The 13,079-nt window shown below is 35.0% G+C and overlaps 1 protein-coding gene across 3 annotated transcripts; it reads left to right on the top strand.

The window, feature by feature from the left end:
- The first annotated feature begins 1,097 nt into the window (after nucleotides 1–1,097).
- LOC121868385 lies at nucleotides 1,098–13,071 on the top strand. 3 transcript variants are annotated; one of them, XR_006089390.1, is made up of 3 exons: nucleotides 1,098–1,170; nucleotides 10,783–10,914; nucleotides 12,370–13,034. XR_006089390.1 is itself a non-coding variant. In XM_042368946.1 (2 exons), the coding sequence occupies exon 2, from the start codon at nucleotides 12,652–12,654 to the stop codon at nucleotides 13,069–13,071; it is 420 nt and encodes a 139-aa protein (XP_042224880.1). In that variant the 5' UTR covers nucleotides 10,782–10,914; nucleotides 12,370–12,651. The 3 variants fall into 3 exon arrangements, 1 of the variants encoding a protein (XP_042224880.1); XR_006089389.1 differs by having other exon boundaries at nucleotides 1,152–1,252; XM_042368946.1 differs by lacking the exon at nucleotides 1,098–1,170 and having other exon boundaries at nucleotides 10,782–10,914; nucleotides 12,370–13,071.
- Nucleotides 13,072–13,079: the final 8 nt, after the last annotated feature.

Raw genomic sequence — 13,079 nt, 5'->3', positions numbered from 1 at the left:
TACGCTGTGCCTGCAAGTTTTAAATCATCTTTAAGTACATTATCTAAAAATAAATAGATATTGACAGATATTGGTAAGCCATAAGCATAGACATACAGTTCATAGATTGACAGACTGACAATTACTGTACAATACTTGTATTGATAAATAGATTGACAAATATAGATAAAACTGATAGATTGATATTGGTAGATAATGGAAATAAATTGGTAGATATATATATATATATATATATATATATATATATATATATATATATATATATATATATATATATATATATATATATATATATATATATATATATATATGGGTACGAACTGTCTCGTAAATTGGGTATGAGTTAAATTGTAATTGGGTACGACTTGACATGTTCTCATGGGTACGATTTGTCTAGCACCCCTCACAAGGGGTCATAGGTTGAAGAGGGCATAAGTCCAGAAAACTGTGAGGGCAAACCTTTTCAGAATGAGATTTGTAAACCCTTGAATCAATCTGCCAGAGAGTGTTGTGACAGCATCGAGTGTGAGCTCTTCAAGACCAGACTTGACCAACACTGGCGCAGGTACAGATACATCCTGGAGCCTGTTCATGCCCAGTACTTGCTAACAGTGACGTGACTGACCGCCAAAGCGGCTAACGAGCCGATCAGTGGCGAAAAGGATAAAAATGAAAGTACTACTCAGTGGAGTATCCATACCTGGGGCTGAGGTGCTGTACACATCTGCCTCCTGCTGTGTTGACATGCAGAGTCCGGAAGCGTCAATATGGCTTCGTAACGCCATATTCTTCTCATTTATCATAAAAGATGGATATATTTTCCAGAGTCTTATGCATTATAGGATGATATTTCACATTGTGCATCATACCAATGCTAATTTAATAAAAAAAAGTGTGTATCACTATTTTCTCCATTTCAGAGATGTGACTGAGAGAGTTGGCTCAGTCATGTCAGTATTATTATTAGTATCCACTCTGTATCTGTATTTCTCAGGCTAAATAAATTGTTTCAATATAAATACCAATATCAAAGATCTCTTAATCGTTTTGTTAAACATGTACATGGCGTTACGAAGCCACATTGACGCTTCCGGACTCTGCATGTCAACACAGCCAGCCAGCTTTAAACCATAATTAAAGGCTAAACAAAACAAGTACGGTCACACAAAGGTAATAGCTGTCAAGGACACTCAGTTCAGGCCCACTTTAATGTCTGTAAAGATATAACTGCCAGAAAATATTGACTTTCAAGGTATGAGTAATAAAAAAGTTTGAAAAAAAATATTTACCGTTTAAGTTACAAACACATTAACGCTTCCAGCAACATCTTTTAATTGTCTGTCACGTCTCTGTTATGCATTGCTGGCAAGCATTAGGCGTGTACTGGCTGTACACATCTCAGATTGTTCTCAATGTCGAATTTACTTTTGCTTTTATCCTCTTCACCACTGATCGGCTCGTTAGCCGCTTGGGCGATCGGTCACGTCTGTTAGAACATAGGAACATATGAATGGAGGAAACTGCAGTGGGCCTATTGGCCATACTAGCCAGTCCCATTTACACCCAACCCCTATTGCTCATATATCCATCCAACCTATGTTTGACGCTATCGAGCATATTCGAGTGAATGATGATGTTTGGTAACTCGTTCCATTCACCCACTACTCTATTTCCAAACCAATGTTTACCTATTTCGTGCCTAAATCTAAATTTGTCTAATTTAAAACCATTGTTATGAGTTCGCTCCTGGTTGGATAGTTTGAGTACCACTGTTGGCAAATACTGGGCAGCTGGCTCCTGAATGTATCTGAACCTGCTCCAGTGCTTGTCAAGTCTGGTTTTGAAAGAGATCTCACTCGGTGCCGTCACAACACTCTGGCAGATTGTTCCAAGAGTTCACAACTCTCATTCCGAGAAAGTTACCCCTCATAGTTTTCTGAGCTTGCAGCTTCTTTAACCTTGAGCTGTGACTCCTTGTGGGGCGAGCATCAGCCAGCTCCAGGAAAGGGCACTCGACTGAGAAGTGCGTAAACTGTTTGTTATGTAACCCGAGGAGTGCCTGTAGTGTAGTGATTTTGTGGTGTTTGTGAAGAAAAATATACATTTAGGTTCATAAATTTATTTTGTTGTATACATTAAATGCAAAAGTAAATATTGCAGCATTATATTCTACAAAATATTTCATACCTTTTTTGGTAATTCATCTTCACAGTTGATATCTAGATAAAGATCTAATGGAAGGTTTACTTGGAAAGGTGGAGTGATCTCTATCTTTGAAAATGAATTCATAAAAAAAGATAGAGCTATATATACTATACTGTACGGTACTCGTATGTTGTACAGTATGTTGTTTGAGTAAGCAAATCAAACTTACAGATCACTTAACATAGATCAGAAATTTGGTACCTTGACTTAAATACTGTATATGAATAATACTCTAGATTTATCAAATGCGAAGGCTTAAAATGAAACACATTTATTTAGCGCCAGAACAGCTGAGTATAAATAGGTCACATAGTTTGGGAACCCATACAACTGCTTAAATTTCGTGGACATTATTCCATTTGCTTCACAGTTTAGAAGTACACAAGAACAGCTTGTTTACTATACTTTTTAGTACAGTACAGTGAACCCTCACTTTACGCGGTTAATTCAACCCACGGTGGCCCGCATAAAGTGAACAACATAACATATGGGATTAATTGAAATAGAGACTGGGCCGACCCCCAAACCTTTTTCAGACACAATACCTACGTTGTAGTAAAAATAACTTCTTAATTTTATGATGGTATGCACACACAATTAATAATTAAGAGAAATATCAATAATATTAGGTTTTTTAACACTTACATTAGTAGAAAAGATGGCTGGGCATACGGGGATGGGGGGTTGGTTCCGAGGCAGAGGGCAGATTATTGGCCCTCACCTGTATCACTTGTATCAATTGTATCACTATCCACCACAAAGGCTTGCAGGGCCTCTTTGTCAAACCCCTCAAAGTCCATATAAGTCCATATCCTCACTATAATTATCACTATCACTCACTTGGGCCGGCTGTGGTGGGTGGAGAACTCGGTAATGTTTTGATGACTGGGCGACCTTGTGCGCACCCTGCTCGCGCCGCTCTCCGCGTAAAGGGGTACACGCACCGCGGAACGTGAGCATTCCGGTTTCGGCAGGGTACCGCGTAAACGTGGAAACGCGGAATGTGGGACCGTGTAAAGCGAGGGTTGACTGTATATTTATTTTTTATTCACAATACTATATATTAATATATTCTGCCAAGTAAACAAAACTGTTAGATTATACCCAATCAGTATGATAATTGCCTACATCTTGTTGAGTATTTCTTAACACCATTTGTATATTTAATATATTCTACCATATGTAAGGATCACTTACAATCAAAGATTTTTAGCTTATTTCAACCCAGCCTAGATTACATTGAGAATGGTATCAGTGAACATGAAACTGATCTGTAATAAGTGGATTTTAAACTTGAATTGACATTTTATCATACAGTAGTACTATAACGACATGAAATTTGTTTTTCATTAAGTTATGCATATTTGGCAAAGCATTTCTATGGTGCTTTCGGGTTGGCAATAAATCACTTCACCATTAGTAGTAAAAATAGTAGTAGTATTGACAGTGCAATACTGTACAGTGAGTGTCCATGGAAGAATTATGACCCACGAAAATTTTTAACAAAAACAGATTTACAGTATTGAGTTTGATGCAGGATACAGAATACTGTACAGGATGTTTACAAAGTCCCATAAGGTTCATGTTTACAGAACATTTTGAAAAAGTTACATATCCAGAGCATTGTATGAACAGTACTATATCTTCTGCAAATAACTAACTATATTTCCCTTGTCAGCTGTGACATTTTCCTTTGGCTTGCCAGCAGAATTGTGAACAACAATCACAGACATCCATAATGTGTTCTTTACAATTCTTAGGCATATTTAAGTCACACCAAGGGTGGCAAAGAATACAGTAGAGTGCATGACCAAAGCAATGGAATAAATATTAATACTGTGGATGTAACTTTTTTAATTGATTGTAAACATGAACATCAAGCACTTTGCAAATCCCCTGCAGATTAAAGCAACTGTAGGTGACAGTTTTTTTGCACTGGGTCATCTAGTCAGATGAAGCTTTGATGCCTAGAAGATACTAATCTGTGCACTACAGTTACCAAGCCTTACAAAATCAATGCTGCTGCATTGTAAAGATTAACCTTAGTTTAGGATTTTATTGCCTCCCCAAATTTCAGAGTCCGATGAAAAGTCCTAAAATGATTGTAGAAACTTTCCAGCCTCCCTGAAGCAGGACGGCTAAATACAGGCCCTCAGTAAAGTTGCTTAAAACTGCAGAAGGCTTGTTATGGACTCCTGGTAGGAGGTTATTAAAAAAGAAAAGAAAAAAGGATATTGCAGCCTTAGACAATCATTCTGGCAAATGTATAATCAATATACATACTGAGTACATAAAGTTACTGTCTATAATGAATATTGTAGGTTACAAGAAAGGATCTGTTGAACCAAACAGAAATCCTGTACTGAATAGGCTGGAAATGTTAAATACAGTACTGTACTGAACGGTATGAAGCATCTAAATTTTTAAATTTTTCTAATTTTGGTTGACATGGTACCATTTGTTTAACTTTTAGTTTATAATTTGGGAGGATGATACTGTACGGTATCAGATTTATTTATACAGGGTATATATGTATGAACTAACCAAAATCATTAAAGCCGTGAATGTAACAATTTGATGCTATAGAATATAAAAGCATTTTCTGAAATATAACTGTAGGTTTATACTTAAATCTGTTATTTCTAGTTCCCCCATGACTACATTATTTGTCAGTATGGTGTACTGCATTTGCAGTGGCTTTGAAGTGCAGGGTTAGTGTTTTGTAACACTTGAGATTTTATATACCATAAATATACTGATACTGTACAGTACTGTATAGTACTTGTATCTATCAATTTGTTCACATAGTTTGTAAGTAACATAAATAGGAATGGAGATTTGGCACAATTTATTGGAATTAGTATATATTAATTGGTCATAAGCATACTACTATGAGTGGGGTTGGCTATAACTGTAGAGATGAGATGGTCTCAAGATATAATATATCATGTACAAAATCTACAAGTGATACAAAAGACTGTAGCTAATATTCCAGACAATTTGTCAATAAAAATGATTTAAAATTATAGATACCTGGCAGTAGACTGTACAATACATTGTAAAAGAAATTATTGTATATAGAAAACAGCTTAGGTGTACATGGGGATGAAATACCTGTAAGTATTGTTGAGAATTAAAGTTGGATTTTGCATGGAAATACAGTATATTTACATTGCTCTTTGTTCAAATAATTTGTTTCCAGGAAGCTCAGATAGGAAAACTAGATACCCGGTCCAACTTATACAGGAATTAGAGTGAACACCAATAGGAAGTGGAAGACAATAAGTCACTTTAAATTTAATACTTTTATTTCAATGGTAACTTTATCTTTTTCAGAACTGATACTTCCTGTTTTGGGTTTCATATCACATGGATGATTCCCATCTGGAGAGTCATCTGTTTTAGGTGATTATTTGCCATCCCACTTAGATGATTAGTTAGGTTCAGTTAAATTGTCAACCATCTTCAGTATTGGGAAATCGTCTAAGTGGTATATAGTACATGTAATCCTGTTTAGGTCATCAGCACTGACTGAGTAATGCCTCACATTGTAGTGAATGTAGGCATCATTAAAATATTACCTGATGCCAATTTGTAAAAAAAAAAATGGCACTAAAACAATGATTCATGAAAAAAAAAATTCAAGTACAGGTATCCCAATCTATTGCAGTAGATGGCTGAATTACCCGATACACTGTACATGACTACAAAATTACTGTTTTCAAGTAAAATATAAAAGTATACATCAAGATTATCTGTTGGAATGTTAATAAGTTTGTAAAAAATTTGATGGAGTACTGTATGTATAAGAAAAACAAAGTGATTGTTGGCTGAACTGCTTAGCTACATTAAAGGCATATTCTTGGTCACCCAAAAAGCATAACTAGTCATGCTATCTACTGCACATCCCAAAGTTTTGCCTTGGAGGCAAAACTACTTCAAGATGATATGCCCTCAAAAGCAAAACTCCTTCAAAGATGATATGCCCTCAAAAGCAAAACTAGTTTTGGTCTTTCCTTATATGGAAAGTGGGCGGAGATGAAGGGAAGCTATCCTATCACATTCGTCGGTCCATACACTCTAAACAAGATGATGTCTATGCACGAAAATTTTTTTCAATAAAATCACAAATTACACTCGGGATAGTAGATGTATATTACTTGAAAAAATATATTTTGTGTATAAAATTGCTTAGTTTGAGAGGCTTTAAATGAAATGACAATCAATACCTACGTGCATTGAACTGGGAATGGAGAGATTTCCAGCGACACCTGAAAACTCTATGGGCTTCACTGCACGTGTCTGATTGGTCTCTCTCTTGTTTCTGACTTGAAGCTTATAACTATTATTTCTTTGATATAATGTCATAAAAGACATTGTTATTCATAATAGATGTGATAATTTTTTTTAGAAAAGTACACAATATTGAGTACAGTATATTGCTGTGTAGCTATGATAATCTTTTTAATATGGAGACACATTTAAAAACAAATTCACGAAACCGGACGTAGCCGAAACATGGACGCTGGTTAGTGGCGGCTCCAGAAAGAGTCCGACAGCCAGAGTTGCGCTGCATACCATAATTATGGTATTTGTACCATAATTTTGATCAGATAGGGACTCGATTGTATTTCCACACCCGTGAAGTAAGAAAGCCTGCAAGTTGCAGTGATGAATTTACCAGTACCATTATCTCTCTCTGTTTGAGTTTAACTTATGTTACCCTTATTTATTTATGGACAAAGATTGGACGATAAGTGGATGCAGTAACAGTAGCAAATAAAGAGTTTTAACAAATATTCCCTTTATTTCAGCCTCTTATATGTTCCTGCTTGTAATTTTTTATTAGACTTATGTTAATCTGTTTGTATTAATGTAGGGGTGTTTACTGCACCATAACATACATTCTTATATACAGGTACCATTATAATTTCGAGGAAAATACCATAATTTTTACATCGGTGTACGATAATTTGGGCTGGCCAGCAGCGGAAACCCTGCTAGCAGCGCTGTCGGCGTGTTCTTGGTGGTCATCAGTAGGCAGAGCCTAGGAGCATAATGAGTTATGCATTTTAGGGGAACCAAGAATACGCCTAAAATGTGACACATGAGGGTTTTAATGTATTCATAGAAATAAAAAAATATGTTAGATAATAGTACAATAGATCATGGATTATTAGAAGTACAGTACTGTACTGTAATTCTTATCACAATGTACAGTAGGCATCCGGTCTGGCACAGATGAGGTTCTCCATCATTTAGATTACTTAGCACAAAATGTTCACTACAAACTTACAACAAACATTGTATGTACAAATACTGATACATAATTTTCATTAATTATTTATGACTGGCATACTGTATTTGCATGGAAACATTGATTCCATACTGGTCATTTAATTTTGAATGTGATGTGAAATATTTATTGAGACATTTATACTGTATACCAGTACAAGGCATAACTAGTAGTACTGTACATGATACATGTACATCAAAGAAGCCAATATGTGAACAGCAGGACCTAATGTGTTCAAGCATCCCTTTTTAGGTAATACTGTACTGTACTGAACTACAAGAATTGCAGTTTTGGCAAATAGTGGTTGGACGTGGGACTTTACTCTCACTCAACTTTAAGTACTGTACAGTATTTTAATTCAGTTAATTTGGGGAAAATTTTAGGTGATGTTCAGTTAAAAAGTTATGTGAAATCAGTAATACACAGAAGCCAAGTGAACACAATTCCATTTTTGCAGGAGTTTTCCTCTGTCAGTCACATAATATCTCCTTTCATAAAAAAAAAAAAATAAATAAATCTTCATTTCATTCACAATTTAAATAAAAAGATTTAACTTTAGCTTTATAAAGGATTGTTTTCTACAATAATCACAAGTTTATATTACATTATGAACACTTAAGAATACAGTAGTTGCATATGAATATATCCAATGTGTGCAACTCTTAATACTGTACTACTGTATACTGTACTGTACTGAAAATATCATTACCACCATGCTTTTATAATACATAATATATGATCAACTAAGGTTAGAAACATATTTTACTGTCCACTACAGTACTGTATATGGAGAAGGCCAATCAGTGTGAAATTGTTGTTTAATAATGGTGTTTCAGCATAGCCTAGCTGGTGACCGCTGTGATGAGACCAAATTTGGCAGTTATTTTATATATACTGTACAGTATATAACTGTACAAAAACAAAGATTAAGTAAACATTGCTATTTACAGTAAATAGTACCTTAGAATCAAAATGATGCCAACCAATGGCAGGGTAAACCAAGCGACCTTATACTGTATTCTTTTAATATATATTTCATTTAGATCTAGATCTCAACTGTATGAGATTGACTCCTTCTTTACCACAAACTAACTGTAGTAAAACACATGCATTTGACACTAGTATTACATTAATCCCACTAACAGGTGTACTGTATTTGTTTTGTAGTAAAGAAATGAATAGATATTTTTATTGCTCTGCCTCTATTACTCTAAGGTGTTAATAGTAATTACAAAATGTGAAGTACAGTAAGTGATATCCCCATTAACTGGAACAGTTGGTGCAGAGCACTTCAGGAATGAGAGATTTCCAGGTAATGAAATGACTTTCTCAATCCAGGTAAAAATCCCCCATTCCCAGAATTTTTCCAGGTACAGTACTGGTAAAAGTTTTTTGGAAAAACTCTGGGAATTGCACATTATTTCATCCTTGGAATTTGCTTCTCTCACCCCCAAAAATTGGAGTTTTAAAAACTCTCGGAATTTTCCACAATGATGCATTACTATATTTTATCCTCGGAATTTGCTCCCAGACCTGGGGAAAAAATTGGAGAGTTACTGTAATTTTCTCAGAATTTTTTAAATACATAGGTACTCTTCCCCCAAGAAGTGATTGTCACTAAACTTCTTGATACCCTAACTTTCAGTTAATTCACATCCTATTTGATTGTCAGAGCATATTTGATACAATACAGTACAGTGCAGTAGAGTACAGTACAATACAGTACATAACTTTGAATTACTGTACTGTATATGTACTGTACAAGAATTGTGTTCTTCAAACTCCTTGAACTGGTTGATGAAGAGTCCCATATGAGGTTATTTTTAGATTTAATATTGTTAATGTAAGATTCTACATAATATTCCAATGAGGTTGGTGGTGTGAATATAATATTCAAATGTTTGACTTATGACTATCGTAGGTGTTGGAACCAGACGTATGCACCTCCAGCATTCAAAGACGGCAGTTTCCCATTTCTGTAAGAAGTGTTTCTCCTCACGACAAATATGCCCCTACATTTATGACCCTGTTGTTTATATCATCAATCACAGCTATATTTCCTTACCTATACTGTACTGAGCAATTCTGTGTACTGTACTGTGCCTCCCTAAAGTAGAATGCATAGAAGAAACAAGTTACATTACAATTAATTGATGTCTTACTGGGTCTCCCTGGCCTCTCTATGTTGATGCAAATGCATAAATAACATCCCTCTTACAGGACCACTACATATAAAGTATTTTATTTCTCAATTCATTTGGTTAAATAAGCTCCCTAATTTGTTACAATACAGAACAGATCTGGAAATTATGAAATATTATAAGCAATTTTGTAGCAGGAAATATTGGTAAGTATGGAAACTCTGGAGGAGTTAATCTAGATATCCTTTGATATTTTACATATTCTTCTATTTGTCGAAAATCATAGCCTAGACAGTACTGAACAATAATTGTTTACAGAGTGTATACTTGTAATGGTCCTGATTCTGAGCAGCATCCTTATGTAATGAATATGAGCAGTATCTGGTACACATGGTAAACAAAAAGTATCTTTCCACACTATGAAACAATATGAAAATGGACAATGGATATTGCAATATGCTCGGTGGTCCATAATTAATGTTGTATTTTTATATGTTCATATAAAAATATAATATTTATTATGGATAAAACAAGAAATGTTGCTAGCAATTGTGAAGGTATTGGTTCACCTGAGCAAGGATGGTGAGAGCAACATGCATGTAGCCAAGCTCTTAATATATTCAGTCATTACACTTCAAAGGGAATATTCTACATACTATTTGTATTCTGTATAAAGGTTTACTGTCAAGTAAAACCTATACTATATATAAATATTTAAAATGTAAATTTAAAGGGTATACCAAAAATTTTAAGTCCTCCTTCAACTGATTTCCATCAGGAAGAAAACTTCGATCCATTATGAATCAAACTGTCTCGACTCTTTCTCTGTACCTAACCTCAAAATTGATCTGGGACCACAGTACAGTATATTTCTTATGCATACTTCAATTAATCTCCATGTTTTTCTGTATGTTGTTTAATACAGGTATACTGTATATACAGTTTATATACATACTATACCCTGGTCATCCTTTGCAATAGGTAGCATGAGACAGTTTTAGTGAAATTTGTTTTAAAACCTTGATCGTTTATTTTGTGCTAACTATGGTACTATACGTATATGTAAACTTATACAGTACTTGTACTCTTATCATTTAATTTTTAAAATCATTGCAAATTTTAGGTCTTTTTTTTTTCCAGAATCTTGTGACTGTCCTCCCAAAGCCTTTAACTACTCTTCATAATATAAGAGGCAGTCAAAGTTGACTTGCAACAATACAAAGTAATTTTTTAAAGGCAGTGATCAACACATGAGAAGCTATACTTTTATCTGTAAGTATTAATGAATTGTTGTTATTTTCCCATATTTTGGTCTCAAAATAATACGTATATATATTCGTATGCTATTTGCACTACAGCATTCTATCTCCACTGACATGCAGCTATGAAATTAATTAAGATATAGTGTTTGTACAGGTATATAGTCTTTTACATTGGATAAATATCCCTGTAGTATCCTCTTCCAAATTAATATTATCTTTTCGTGTCACTTCCTACCTCTTCTAGTGGCTTTGATGTCATAGGGTAATCTATTTAATGCTTTCTAGAGTGAAGAGCATACATTGCTTTATCCTGGAATCACATTTAAGTCTCACAAGTTGAGATACATCTGTACTTCATCTACCCTTGTCTTCTATTTTTTTTTTTAGATTACTAGTGTAGTATACAGTAATTATTTATGCTATACAGTACTTTATTAAAATCTTATCCTTAACTTATTCCATCAGATCCAATGCAATACTGCTATACATGTGCTAACTGAGTTTTGAACATTTATGTTCAGTAAAGTTCGGGACAGTACAGGTAGTTCTGCTATAACGTGATAATTGTGTTCTTGTAAAATATCGTGTTATAGAAAATCGCGTAATAGAAATAACAGGGCTTATGGAGAAAATAGGGTTAGGTGCAGATTACTCAAAATCGAAAAAATTTAGTAGTTAGCCTAACACAAAGGATAGCACAGTCTAAATAAATGTTACATTCATATCTAATAATGAAATCATACAGTAAATGTAACACTTTACTTGATGGGGGAGAAGGGTGATTTTGAGGTTGATAAAATCGAGCTTCTCTTCAAGTGTTATATCCTTTCTTTTACGATCATCACCGGGAATTCTATCACCAGAACGCTCCTAGTTGATATTCTTCTTTACTATATTCACAGTTACTACAGTGGGGTATGCTATAACGAACGGATCCTACTACGAATATTCCTATAACGAACGGTTTTACCTATAAAATTGAGAATGCTATAACTCATGAAACTCCTACAACGAACATTATTTATTTATTTTTTTCTAATTTATTGTTTTTTTATTACAAATATTAATGATATTCTTTATTTCAGGGGTTTAGATGCATATTTATGCACTTTTTTACAATTTTTACAATTTTATATTATATTTTTCAGTGTTAAGTGGTTGTATTTGGGGCCTGGAACGGATTAATCCTATAACGAACGAATGCTATAAGGAACAAGGTTCTAGAACCAATTAGATTCGTTATAGCATACCCCACTGTACCACAAAATTGGAGAAATAGTAAGCAAAAATCGCGTTATAGCAAACAAGCGTTCGCGTTATACAAATATCGTTCCTAATTCATAAATCGCGTTAGAGCAAATTCGCGTTATCTAAACACGCGTTATAGCAGAACTCACTGTACTGTATTGTATATTTATCTAAATGCCAGTTGCAGTTTTATTTTATGTACTAAATCCTATTACAGCAATCCCTCGAAGATCCGGACCTGGAAAATCCTGATTTTGGAATATTTGGACAAAATTTGGGGGTTCCGGAGGTCCATGCGAGCGGAAGAATTCCTGAAGCCGCATTTTCAACATCAAGAAATACAATTTGAAATCAGCCATATTCAACTTTGCTGCTTCATGGAAGAACGTCACGATATCCACTTAAGCTTACAGTTGGAAGAAACTTCAGCTTGGTACTGAGCCTGAACTTGACTTTGAGGGATTTTCATCGTGTATTACACCGTGGTGGAGAAAATAATATGACGATGGAGGATGTGGAGACGTGGTTGGAAAAGAAAGAGGATGATCCAGGTTACCAGATGCTTTCAGCTGAGGAAAGTGCTGATGCTGTTCGCGCTGGTGATAAAGAGGACAACACGAAGAGCAGTGACGAAGATGAGTTGCCTGTGAAGATTCCTAGGGTTAAGTTGTCTGTTGTACGAGAGTCGCTCGACACCATCTTAACTTATATTGACAGCACATCCAGTCCTCAAATACAAGACTATTACGAACACCTTCGGACTCTTAGAGAACTTATTATCAGGGAGCAGCACAATGCATGGGAGCAACTTAAGATGGACTCCTCCGTCAAACCTGTTACTGGTTCCCCTCCTGCCTCCCAGCCAAGCCAAACCAAGGGGCATCCCTGCTCCTCTGACTCAGAACGACAGTTGTTCTGAGTACCCAC

Source organism: Homarus americanus, unplaced genomic scaffold, assembly GCF_018991925.1.
Source record: "Homarus americanus isolate GMGI-L3 unplaced genomic scaffold, GMGI_Hamer_2.0 scaffold19318, whole genome shotgun sequence".
Lineage (NCBI taxonomy): Eukaryota > Metazoa > Arthropoda > Malacostraca > Decapoda > Nephropidae > Homarus > Homarus americanus.
The sequence above is the reverse complement of the archived record's forward strand: the minus strand, read 5'-3'. Positions and strand labels throughout refer to the sequence as shown.